The 13,708-nt window shown below is 45.7% G+C and overlaps 1 protein-coding gene across 7 annotated transcripts in view; it reads left to right on the forward strand.

Moving 5' to 3' along the window:
- NOD1 (nucleotide binding oligomerization domain containing 1) overlaps positions 1-3,296 on the forward strand; it is a 49,596-nt gene extending 46,300 nt beyond the window's left edge. For all 7 annotated transcript variants that reach the window (XM_024249679.3, XM_002818085.5, XM_054559351.1 and 4 more), the window contains one exon: positions 2,112-3,296. In XM_024249679.3, coding sequence (XP_024105447.2) covers positions 2,112-2,184 — 73 coding nt within the window. In that variant the 3' untranslated portion in view covers positions 2,185-3,296. The remainder of the gene's footprint in view (positions 1-2,111) is intronic.
- The last annotated feature ends 10,412 nt before the right edge of the window (positions 3,297-13,708 follow it).

Consider the following 13,708-nt stretch of genomic DNA (forward strand, 5'->3'; position numbering starts at 1 on the left):
AGACCTACAGTTGCTTTAATTCTGTCAAGTTTCAAAATCTGCACTGCCTCCCTCTTGAGGGTCACCATTCCTACACAAGGAACCATTTGAGTAGGGCCAGGAGCCTTCAGCTTCAAGGCCTGCACTTGTGTGGAGAGGGGAACTGGCCACCAATTCAGAGAGGGCAGGACAGGCGGCATGGGTGCTGGTCTTGGGAGTGTCTTCACTTAGGTCCCTGGCTTGTTCTGAGGGCCTCCAGAGCATGCTCCTCTGTGTGTGACTTCATGGGACTGGGCTCTGAGAAGGCCGTGGCTTTGTTGGCCCTGCCAGGGGCTGCCACACCAGGCCACAGGGTTGTGGTTGAGCTGGCCGGGGAGCCAGGTTCAGGGAGCAGCTCTGCTTGGAGCCAACACTTACAGAGTGAGCCTTCTCCTTGGACTTGTTATCTGTACTGACACTTATTTCTACCTCATTCCTTTCTGAAAATAACTTGGAAGTCTGAAATCCCTTGATGAGTTCTGTCTTTAAGAACAGAAATTAGAGGTGAACAATGAACACTGTAAATTACAGAAATAATTACAGAAATGTATCCCACTCCAGTATAACAGCTTTCTGTGAGGCTATCTCCTCCGGACTGTGGCTCTGGGAGGGTGGGGCCTGAGTCAAGGTCGTGGCTGTGGTCCTAGGGACTAGTGCTGTGTCTTCATTTATTCCTTGAATAACAAACAAAATGCTTGAGCATCAGGGACTGTGCTAGCACCAAAAATCCAGTGGTGAACAACATGGCTTCATGGGTTCACTGGCTAGAAAGTGAGATGCACATTAAAGAAAAAATCATTTGCATAATTATTTAATTACAACTGTGATGGGTACTATCACAAAGGGGAAGGCCAAGAGGGAACCTGATTTAGATGAGGTTGCAGGGAAGGCCTCTCTGAGGAAGCAGCACTTACACTAAACCATGAAGGATGAATAGGAGCTAGTCAGCTGAGGCAAGTATTCCATGTAGGGAACAGCATGTGCAAAGGGTCTGGGGCAGGAGGGAGTGTGGTGTCCTGGAAGAACTGCCAGAAGCTGCTGTGCCCCGGGGTTCAGACAGTGTGGAAGAGGGGACTACAGGAGGCTGAGGAGATAGGCAGGGACTGGACCATAAAAGATCTGTGGGTCATGATGCGCATTTTGGTCTTTATCCTAAAAATCATGGAAAGTCAGTGAACAGTTTGAAGCAGGAGAGAAATGTGATCAGATCTGCATTGCAAAAAGACCAATTCTTGGCTCTTCTAGGAAACTGGATTGGAGAAGGCCAGAGTACGTGGAAATGACCTGTCAGTAGGACATTGTACTGATCTAGGGAAGAGATGATGGGTGCTCAGACCAAGATGGTTGGCCGAAGATATAGAGAGGTTCCAGGGAGGCATTCTAGATTCTTAGGAATTAGGAGAGAACTTTGTGATACAAGGAACATGGGGATGAGAAGGAAGGTGTCCAGGTTAACCCCCAGGTTACTAACCTGCACAGCAGGATGAGTGGTCCATTCACTAAGCCAGGGGACCCTAGGAGGTGTGGCTACTTTGAGGTGCAGGGGAGAGGTCCAAGTGAGGATGCCAAGCAGGTAACTGCCTCCACTGACATATAAACAAGGCCGTGGCATTGATGAGATCGGGTGGGGAAAAGGGCTTAGCCCCAAGCCTGGAGGAAATCTCAGATGTAGAGGTCACATGGAGGAGAATATAGGAAAGGAAATGGAGGTAGAGTGCTCAGATGCAGGAGAAAAATCAGGGCATATAACTAAGCCAAGGGGAGGGAGTGCTTCAAGAAGGAGGGAGAGGAGAGGTCAGGACAGCCAAAATCCTGTGAGGGCCAAGAAAGACAAGACCTGGAAAATGTCATTAAATTCAGGCTTATGGAGGCTACAGGTGACCTTAGTGAGACCCAGTGAACAGAGGGATGGCAGCTGGGGAGGATCCATGCTAATATGAAGGAACTATCTGAAAAGGGTATGTTCCTTAATTTCAGGGATACACATGTATTGTGTGATACACGAGTGTGTGCTATGAACACACCTTGGGAAGGAGTGTGCGAGGGTCCTTAACATTTTACCTGTGTACTTTTGTCTTCCTCCTTTTCAACAGCCTAAATGGAAACCTGATAAAACCAGAGGAGGCCAAAGTCTATGAAGATGAGAAGCGGATTATCTGTTTCTGAGAGGATGCTTTCCTGTGCATGGGGTTTTTGCCCTGGAGCCTCAGCAGCAAATGCCACTCTGGGCAGTCTTTTGTGTCAGTGTCTTAAAGGGGCCTGTGGAGGTGGGACTATCAGGAGTCCACTGCCTCCATGATGCAAGCCAGCTTCCTGTGCAGAAGGTCTGGTCGGCAAACTCCCTAAGTACCCGCTACAATGCTGCAGAAAAAGAATGTGTCTTGTGAGCTGTTGTAGTTACAGTAAATACACTGTGAAGAGACTTTATTGCCTATTATAATTATTTTTATCTGAAGCTAGAGGAATAAAGCTGTGAGCCAAACAGAGGAGGACAGCCTCAGCTCATTCCAACGCCTGCCATAGAGACCAACGGGAGTGAGTTGGTCACCACTGTTTTCATTGAAGAGTTGAGGATGTGGCACAAAGTTGGTGCCAAGCTTCTTGAATAAAACGTGTTTGATGGATTAGTATTATACCTGAAATATTTTCTTCCCTCTCAGCACTTTCCCATGTATTGATACTGGTCCCACTTCACAGCTGGAGATACCAGGGTATGTGCAGTGTGGGATTTGACTCCTCCAAGGTTTTGTGGAAAGTTAATGTCAAGGAAAGGATGCACCACAGGCTTTTAATTTTAATCCTGGAGTCTCACTGTCTGCTGGCAAAGATAGAGAATGCCCTCAGCTCTTAACTGGTCTAAGAATGACGATGCCTTCAAAATGCTGCTTCCACTCAGGGCTTCTCCACTGCTAGGCTACCCTCCTCTGGAAGGCTGAGTACCATGGGCTACAGTGTCTGGCCTCAGGAAGAAGTGATTCTGTCCCCCCAAAGAAACAGGGCATGGCTTGCCTTTGTGGCCCTGGCATCCAAATGGCTGCTTTTGTCTCCCTTACCTCGTGAAGAGGGGAAGTCTCTTCCTGCCTCCCGAGCAATTGAAGGGTGACTAAACTGGCGCCAAGACTCAGGGGATCGGCTGGGAACTGGGCCAGCAGAGCATGTTGGACACCCCCCACCATGGTGGGCTTGTGGTGGCTGCTCCATGAGGGTGGGGGTGATATTACTAGATCACTTGTCCTCTTGCCAGCTCATTTGTTAATAAAATACTGAAAACACTCTTACGGGTTGAGTCTGGAGGTTTTGAAGGGACTTGGCCTGGTAAGCACTCATTGACTTCTGAGCCCCATCCTGACTCACTCCACAGGGGGGAAGGGGCTCTGGGGTGATGTGCTATGAGGAGAGCCTGATGAAGGCCAGGGGTGTCACCAGTTTGATCCTTCACAGGCCTCTCTGCCTACCAAGGGACAGGAAGAGGCTGCGGCAGCCTCTGAGGTCTCTCCATCTGGCCTCTGAATCTCTTCAGGTGGCTTCTCAGAGGAAATAACTTGTGAGTAGGGGGTGGCTGGTGCCAGGACAGGCCAAGTGGGCCAAAGTTCATGCCTTCATCACCATGCCATGGTAGAGCCCACAGGTCAGGTTCAACGTCCACTACCTTCCTCGGCTGTTCACTGCTGAGTGGCGGACCCAGGTAGGCCCATGGCAAGAAGCACTCGAGCTGCCAGGGGCAGCACGTGACAGGGGAAGGCATGCGGGGCCTCCAACGGTCCACCTCTGAGTTCTTAGAGTCCAAGCCTGGCTTTGTCGAGCAGCCTGTTAGGAAGGGGACCGTTGCAGGGGAAATCCTGTACGGTTAAGCAACTACAAGGTGGCAGTTCCCTTAAAGGCTCAATTTTAGTGGTTCCTACGAGGTCCCTCCCAACCGCAGACCTGAGTATTCACCTAATAATCACCCCAAGGCAGCAACTCTCTCCTTACTGCAGAATCTGGGCAGCAAATATGCCCAGAAAGAACAAGGGAATGAGCATGGCCCACTGAAGGCCAAAGGGGGAGTGCCACAGACCTCAGACTCGCCAAGTCTTACTGCGAAGTTCACGTCTCGGCAGACAAAATTCACATTTTATTAAACTGCTAAAACTAAACCCTTGAGGGTCTAAAATTTACTCAGAAACTACCGAATGTTATTGCTTTTAGAGACTATCAAAATTAAAACTGCCGCCTCTAGGGAATGAGAATTTGTGTGGTATTGACTTAAATTCTATTTGGAAATACTTTGATCTTCCAGATGGCAAGTGGTAGATTTTTCTATTCCTCCTGTAAAACTGAGACCAGGCTCCTAATTTGATGGAAAGGTTCTCTTATTAGAAACAGGTGAGCTTCTGAACAGACACATGGAGACTTTTCCTAATCAAGAAAAAGACAATTGAAAAAAAAAATTCTGTAAACAAGGGCTATGTCTCTTTCTTTCCACAGGACATCTTGATTGATTTTGGGAAAGAAGCTACAGCTCCCATATTTCATACCTGCACTTGTGTCATGTCCATGCTGACATGGAACTTCTTTATAAAGCCATGTGGAGCCACTGTGTGGCCATGTGGTATTAGCTCTCTGGAGCACGCTAGCTGTGTAGCTTTGGAGCAGTCTAAGACGGCCAGAATCTTGATTTCCTCCTTGAAAAAACTGAGAGAATCTGACTCAAAAGGTTGTTGAGAGGATTAAATGAGTCATGGAAAGTAGCTGGCACAAAGCCAGGCACAGGGTCCTGCTCAACGTATGGCAGTTACTATCAAGCCAGCGGGTCTCATTTCCACTCACCATGGGACTCCCAAGTTGTCCCCTTCTCACTCATAGGCTCAGGGAACTTTCCAACAAGGTCCAATACAGGACTAGGAGTTCTCAAAGTAAAACCCCAAAATATTCAACATCAAGCTTCCTGTAATATCCTACCTTTGTCAGTGAAAAGCATAGCTGTTAGTTTTCATTATTATTACCAAAGACCATACTGCCATTTAAGTGTCAACTCACTGAACATAGGGGGCACCTGTGTCTTCACTGCACAAAAGAACAGAGCAGGAGCTGGCACCACCCTAGGGAGCCAGGCTCACGAGCCTTTGCCAAGCGGGAAAGCGGTTTCTGCTCATCCATATTTTGGTTCACTTCCAGGTGAACCACAGGTCTGTTTCCAGTAACCAATTGCTTACTTACAAGAAAAAAACCTTGCTCTAGAGCTGAAAGGCAAAACCATGACCATTAACCCAGGATCATGAAGAATTTTAATGAAAGTAGAATGGCATTGTGAGGAGGCTGAGACTCATGTTACCAGGGGACATCCCAGCACTACTCTCTCAACCTTAAAATGGAATGAACTGCACCCAAGACCAGCTTAAGACTCTTAGAGACATTAAGTACTGAAAAGGTTATAGGCCCCTCTGGATCTATAATGAAAATATTTAAATACTAAATTATAAAGTAAGTGCAAAGATGTTAAACGAGTTTCTAATTTTTCCCATGACTACTTGGGTGTTTTTTCAGACCAATAACAAATATTAAAGTGTCTCAATTTTTTCCTGGACTTTTTTCTGTTATAAAGTGCATTTATTTTTGTTGTCAAAGTAATGTTGTTACCCAGTGTAATGCCTGTGTGACCTAAGTAAATTTCTTCCCCACCTTAACTCTGGTTATCTTTAGGAAACGGGATGTCTGTGGTCAAAAGCTCCCCATCATGACCAAACCAGCTAAGAGTGGTGGGATCCAAGATGGCAGCTCACTTGACCTCTGAAGAACTTCTAACTTCATTATAATCTAATTTCCATGCTAAATGACACTCCCCCCAGTGCCAAGCCAGCTGACAATCACCATGACAATGACCAGAAGAAACCATAAAAGGACAGAAAAGGGGGACAAAAACTCTGGTTCTGAGAAATTATCTACCTAATTCCCAGAAAAGACATGAATACTTTTAAACTTTTCCCCTTGCTTTTAACTCCCCAACCCCTTCATTAAAGATGCTCCGTATCTGTGACTTCCTGGCTCTCATGGGGAATGTCCTATATTTGTGATTTCTTGGCTGTCATAGGGGGATGCCCTATCCCTCATGGGCTGAGAAGTTGATTTGTGAGCCAGGCTCCCACATCTCAATTCTATGGGCATCAAATAAAGCCTGCACTGCTAGATGCACACTTTCAATTTTGTGTATTGGCTTTGTGGCACCAAATAGGAAAATACTCCATTTTAGGGGGGATTAGCCTTGTCAGTAATGTCATAAAGGGAAAAATTTAATGTTTATAATAACACAACACTAACACAGCTATTTTAATTTTTGTATGTAATCTTCCATGCTCTGCCTACTTTGAGACATCTTTTTACATAATTATAATCACAGAGTACATTAGCAGTTCTTTTTGTCATTTTCCCACGTTGTTAGTCTTTATGATTATTTATTAATATATTCTACCAGTTTGAGAATTTGCTTAATAATATTCCAGACATTCAGGTTAGACCTTCAAGTTTCCAGATTGACTGTGGTGGTGGTCACTACAGACAATATTTCTATGGAATTAAAAAATTCTTTATAGTTATTTCTTTGGAATGAGATTATCAAGGCAAAGATTCTTGCTACTAATTAGCCGGGTGTGGTGATGTGTAACTGTGGTCCCAGCTACTCCAGAGGCTGAGGTGGGAGGACCGCTTGAGCCCAGGAGGTCAAGCCTGTAAGTGAGCCTGGGTGACAGAGTGAGACCCTATCATCTCAAAACAAAAACGAAACCAAAAACAAAAAAACCCAGACCCTTGCTATGAAATATTATTTTTTAACCTATGTCAAGGGTGTAGTAAGTTTGGAAGCAAGTGAAAATTAGAGACCAATGTAATGTGAAGCCAGCAGTGTCTCCTTTGAAGAGAATAAAACTCCCTGCCCTAACCTTCACACCAGACCAGTGTTCAGGCACTGCCCACACACGTATGTGTGCTATGCCAATGACTGGCTGCAGGGAAGAATAAATCAACACATCAGCATCTGTTTTAAAGTGGCACTGTTGAAGATAACCACTTACTAGTGGGCAAGTGTCAGAATCTTTAAAATCAGTTTTCCTTGATGTAAAACCTTTTTATTTATAAATGTGTGTATGTGTCCTTCCTTTGCCTAAACAAAACCAGCCTGGCTAAACCCATGAACATCAGGCCAGATAAAAACTTCTTCCTCCCAATGACCCTGTGAAGTAGAATTATTTCCTGAATGAGGAAACCGAGGACTAATAATATGAATATGTAGATCTTATTAATCAGGATTTGTATAAAAATTTAAAAAAAGCAAAACAAAACTATCAAAACTATTCAGGGAAGGGATCTAGGCAAATGCAGAATGTTTTGCCTGGCAATATCTAAGATTTCAATCTCCTCATTCTCCCAGTGAGGAAACTGGTGTCAGAGAGCAAAAGATACTCACTCAAGGTCACTTTAACTACTGGTAGAACAAGAACAGGGTTTCTGTCTGGTTTTATTTTCCCTCTGTTCTGATAGGGTTTGTGACCTTCAGTTCACTCTGCAACTGACCATCTTTCTGCCAAATCTATTACCTGGTGACACAGGATTTTTTTCTTGGCCACTTTGCAAGTCAGGGACCTCTGGCCGGTGACACCCCACCTGGGCCTTGCTCAGCCATGCCACCCTGCTGCAGGAGACAGTCTGCCCGGGACAAGTCTGGCTTGTGCACTGGTTCCTGGGTGCTTGTCCCGTGCCCAAGAAGAATGAGGATATGTTGACAGTCGAAGAGTGAGCAAGGCAAGGAGTTTGAGTGATGAAACAGCTTTCAGCAGAGAGGGGATACAGGAGTGGTCCCCCTACCTGAAGGTGGGAAAGTCCCCCCATTGTGGCTGAGTCTGGGGCTTTTATGGGCTAAGAATGGGAAAGGGGCAGGTCATAGGTAGTATTGGAAAAGGCAACATTCGATTGGTTAAAAGGCACTATTCAGAAAGAATCAAGCAGGAAAGGGCAGGCAAACAGGAACAGAAGTTCTCACTCTAGGTCGTGGGTTTCATCAGGGACCAGCAATCTGGCCTTTCACCCCTCAGGCTATTTTTTGGCTTTAAGGTGGGGTTTCACCTGGGACCTGCCCCATTTACCTAGGCATTTGGCTGCCTCCTGTCACTATCACTGGTTCCAATCTGCTAGGGCAAGTTATGCAAAATGGAGCTCTTTCCCCAAGGACACAGATGGGGTCTCTTTAACGTTCCTAGGATTTCTTCAGGAAGCTTGATCTTTTCTCCTATATTCAGTTGCTACAAGTTGCAGGACTCTGGGGTCATGTCTCATGGCTGGAGTCACAGGCCGGGAGCACCACGCAGAATGGCAGGTGACATCTTGGCTCTACAGAGCCAACAGCTTCATCACTGGCTACAGATCCTCCATCCCCCAACCATGAGACTGGAACAAAGGAAGTAACTGGGTACATTCCAGAGAAGTGGAGAAGGTTGCAATTGAGTGACTTTCATCACAAGAGGGCAGCCTGTGTCCAGTAATTAATCCATTATGTAAGTGGCCAAAGGATTCAACCGTGCATGGGGTCTGGTGACTGGCACATTGTTCTATTTAAATAAGGCTCAAACCAAAGTACATTGTGTTAAAAACAATTTTAAGCCCATTCATCCATGAGTTCAAAGATATCAATAAGTGCAAGAGTCGGCTGAGGGCACATTAAAAGAACACTATTGTGGCAAGTTCTCTGGAGACTGAGGATCTGGGTTCAAATCCCGGTGCTACCAGAAGCTGTGTGACCTTGGACAAATGACTTAGCATTACTGTACCTGAGCTCCCCATCCATAAGAGTTTATAAAACAGTGCTCCCCTTGCAGAATTGTCTGGTTGTGAGTAAATGAATTAATGGGTGTAAAGCACTTTAAACAGTACCCAGTAGCAACTCCTGTTACCTAATGAGAACTTTTTCCTCCAGCACTGCCTTAATGAGCATCAGGGATAGGGCAAGAGAAAAAAGGAGACTCTGCCAGGCCATCTTTCCTAACATTAAGAGCCCCTCTACGACACTGCCATTTTCAAACTGATAGCAAAGTCCAGTCTTTTAAGCCCAGAGACTGGAACCCATTTCCAAGACTGAATACCTGTGGGATTGGAACTAACTATTGTCTGTACTTGAAATTGTCTTCAGTCTTATTCTGTCAAGGAGCCACGTGTCCCAGTGAACACATATCCAGAAACATAGATTAGGAAAGCCAAAAACCAATTTGCATTTTGATTTGATTTCACAGATGTTAGAGTGTATCATCTGGCTTTCCACACTAAAATCATATGATTGAAGGTCCTTTGATGTCAGCACGTGGTTCTCTTTCCAGCACTCCTTTCATTCACTGATGAACATTGCTCCTGATTCCCCTGCCTGTAGCAAAAATGAATGAGTGAGCCGGAGAGGAGAGTAGGAAGGAGGGAGATGAGAACAGAACAGAAAGGGAGGAAGGAAGTGGGTGGGCTAATTCCTGGAATCTTAACTTCCACCCTCTATTGCCACCATCCTATTGGTGTGTCCAGGGACTGGCCTGGTGCCTGAGGCCATCAGCTGCATCCTGAGCACACTGACGTTTCCTGGAGCCAGTAAGCTCATCGCCTGCTGAACAGCTGTGGAGACAGCTCAGCTGCCCACTGCTGCTTTCAGATTCCCAACTGGATATTCACTAGGTGATGTGTAAGATCTTCCTTCTGCTGAGAAAATGCACTTAGCTTGTTTCCAATTCACTTTCCCAGGAGAACTCACTGGTGATCAAGACTCTTCCACTTGAATCCTCTAGTCCATTGCTTCTCATTATCACCCCTGTAAGGAGACATTTTAGATATTTTCCCCAATCTCTCTCCCATCCTGAAATTTTAATACCACTGATATACTGTGTTTCTGTTTATGTACAACTGCAACCCTCTGAAGGCCACAAACCATCGAATAACTGAGTTCCTTTTTGTCTCCCAACAATCAATTTTGCCCCTGTGGGGATGATAAAGCTGTTACTGAAAATCTCATCAAATCCTAGATAAGTCTCATGCTTGCTGTCTCCAAGAACCCTTCTATCACCCTCTCTTTCTGTGTAGTGCGATTTGCTTTCTGCACATTATTCAACTTTCAATACATCTTAATAGTTATAAATTTAACATTTTTATTCTCTTTTCACTCTATCCTAAAGACAGTTTTATCTATGTGCAAGAACTGTGCTTATATTAGGAAAAGCAGTGCTGTTTGTGAAAGGGGAACAGGCCCTCCTAGCAGGGACAGTTGTTGTCTGAAGCTTTCTAGTCCCAGTTGCTTCAGAGATGAATTTCTGCAACATGTCCCGAATTACTGCCACCTGGCCTTTGGGGAGAACTTGAGGCTAACTTTGGCTTTGCTGCTGTGCAAACTTCCCTTTCTCACTTTCCAGTTCCCCCTCCCTAACTCCCACTCTAAGAGACCCAGAGATACCCAGAATTCCCTTTTAAAATAGAACCCAGGCCTCTGCCACTCCAGGCTGCCTACTTCCCACATCAGCCCACCCCATGCATCATTGCTGAGCTTCGCTAGGTGTTGGGGACATCAGACTCATTCAGGCAATTCAGAATAAAACCAACTGTCTCACAGGACTACCCATGTCAGATAGTTTAATATCAGAAGAGGAGCTGGCTGATCCAAAAACTCTACTTAGAAACACAAAGGATGAGAAACTTCAGGTCAAGATAATCTTCATTTCTCCTCAATTGTCTTCCCCACAGTTCCAGAATCATTCCAGAGTATGGCTGGCATTTCTGAAAGGGTTTGATCCCTGCAACACCTTAAGCAGAGCTCAAAGTCCATCTACTTTCTATCTATCCAACCATCCATTTGTTTCACAAATAAATACTGAACATCTGCTTTAGGCCAGGTACTGTGCTGGCTGATAGGAAACGGTTAGTGTCGTGTCTGGACTTTTTACCCTACTTGCAAGTTAGTAAGTTAGGCTGTTACTGTTTTGTGGATGCTGGCACAGGATGCGAGCCTCCTGGGTCAGAAGCGCAGGACTTTATGATCAACAGAACAGTAGACAACATGAGCACAAGCGTGTTTGCATCAGCCCCTGTGCCCTGTAGCCCACGAAGACAGTGTGTTGGGGCACAGGTGGATGTTACATATACAGTGGCCTTGCATGGCAACTGAAGAACACTGAGCTTGAGGAGCCTGCCATTTTATAGCAAGCAGTAGCTAGCTATAAACTGGAGGGAGCTACTACTTTATCCGCAAGGTTGTCTGCTGCAAACATAATGTCTGCTGAGAAGCAGCCTGAGTAGAGTGGTCAGGGCCTCGCCTTGTGTGCATACCCAGCAAGAATGTGCTGGATGCTCAGGACTCAGGGCAGATCACCTCTCTCAACAGTGAACTAAAAACACACAGAGACCCTACCCTTGCAGCACATACAGTCTAGTGGGGAAGATGGATATATTTATTCAAACCACCAAGTGGATAACTGCCAAACTGCAATCATGATGAGTGCCCAAGGAGAGGTGCAAGGGCTTTCAGGGCCTATCATAGGCGTACTGTTCTCGAATCAAGGACACAATCTGCAGGGAGGACAGTGAGTTTCAGTAAATGAACAGCATGGACCAAGGCCCCACAGCTCCGAGGAGCCTGGCCATGAAAACTGGATCATAGAACTCAAGGAGGAGCACGGCACAAGTGGAGCTGGGAAATACAAGGTAAGGGCCCACCCCAAGACAGGCCAGTATTTCTGAAACTGTATATTGTGACCTGCTAGGACGTTGTGAAAGCAATGTGGTGTACGCCCAATCTCTGTTTTTAAAAAATGAAACAGAATAGAATATCAGAGTCCACCACAGAGTAGCACCAAGAAGCAGTGAAAAGCATGGGTCTGGACCCAGACTGCCACTCATTAACTGTACAACCTCAGACAAGCAACTGAACTTCTCTGTGCCCAAGTGGCCTCAGCTTTAAAGTGGTCATAAGAACATGTGCATCGCATGGGTTCTTACAGGGACTAGAAGAGTTACTATTCACAGCATACCAAGAACAGTGTCTGGCAATCAGTAACTGCCATGCAAGTATTTGTTAATCAAATAAAGGGTAAGTATTGTCTTGTGACACTTTTATAAAATATACATCAAGTGTACTGAGTTTCATATAAACTGTCTTTCTTATTGTGAGTAAAGGTCAAAAAAGTTTAAGAATTTTGGTCTTTCACAGAAATCCAAAACCCCTGAAAGATTTCATCAGAGAGGAGTGGCACCAACAGGTTTACATTCCGGAAAGATGGCTTTGGCTGCAGTATGAAGTTGAGGAGCTCATGAGACAACCAGGTGGGAGGCTCTCACAGAAGATGAGGCAGAGATGATGGTGGCTCATGGGTAGGACTGAGAAACGGCCACAGGGACCCATGGGCGCTGATATTGCATGCAGAGATCTTGAGAGCTGTTTTGTGCATTCTGTGGCTGGGTCGCCGATTAGTGGAGAAAATTTTGTGATGGCCTCTGAATCCACCTGGAACATCAGTGCCTGTATTGGTCACAGCTTCTCTGGTGGCAAATAACAAAACCCTTCTCTGGGTATCTTAAGCAAATGGGGGCATTTATAGGATAAATCCACTGGGGGCTAGCACACCAGCATGGAAAATGTGGTGGGGAGCAGGAACCAAGATAGTTCTGGAAGGCTAAGAAATACAGGAAGCAGGATCAACACCGCCAATACTCCACTGATACATTCATGAATGACTTCTAATAGTACTGTCTTGGTTTTACTCTTAATATTCAAAGTTCTTGGCAGGCACAGCCAATCAACCAAGGTCAGGTCACAGGCAATGCCTTAGCTGCCAGGAGATAGAGAGAGGGAGGATGTTAGCTCCTTTGTCTTTCATAGTGGGAGCTGGGGCACCGTCACCAACCCAGATGACTCACAATGGGAGATTTTCCCAGAATAGAAAGGGGCACAACAGGAATGGGTGAAGGATGGCACAGGGGGTCAAGAATGATTCACGGGCTTTTGGATTGTGGGGTCACTTTGAAACTACTAGAAAAGAACTGGATTTTGTTTGGAGGGAAGGGTGAATGAGGAGGAAGCACAGGGCCGGTGTGGACATAAATTGAGTTTGAGGTGCATGTGAGATAAACAACTGGAGATACACAGGGCTGGGGCGTAACGGAGAGGCCTGAGGTAGAGAAACAAGTTTGGGACTCAACAGGATATAGATGGTATTGAAGACATGGTCAAAGATGAGGCCAACCTAGGGCAAGAGTAGAGCGAGAAAAGACCAAGCACGAAGTCTTGAGGAATTCTGTCACTTAAAGACAAGGTAAAGGAGGATGAGTCTTCAAAGGAAACTAAGACAAGGCCAGAAAGGTTGAAGGAAAAGCAGAGGGATGGTGGCGTGGTGTTGAGAAGAAGTCAACCACCAGTAAGAAAGTTTCATGCCCATGGATTTAGTGACAGGAAGGTCACGGGTCACTCTCATGAGAGCTGTTTTCATAAATTAATGAAAGGAAGCCAGACTGAAAAGGACTGAGAAATAACTGGAAGATGAGGATATCCTTCAAGAAATACAATGTGGGCTGGGGCGTGGTGGCTTATGTCTGTAATCCTGGCACTTTGGGGGGCCGAGGCCCGTGGATCACCTGAGGTCAGGAGTTTGACACCAGCAAGACCAACACAGTGAAACCCCGTCTCTACTAAAAATATAAAAATTGG

Source organism: Pongo abelii, chromosome 6, assembly GCF_028885655.2.
Source record: "Pongo abelii isolate AG06213 chromosome 6, NHGRI_mPonAbe1-v2.0_pri, whole genome shotgun sequence".
Lineage (NCBI taxonomy): Eukaryota > Metazoa > Chordata > Mammalia > Primates > Hominidae > Pongo > Pongo abelii.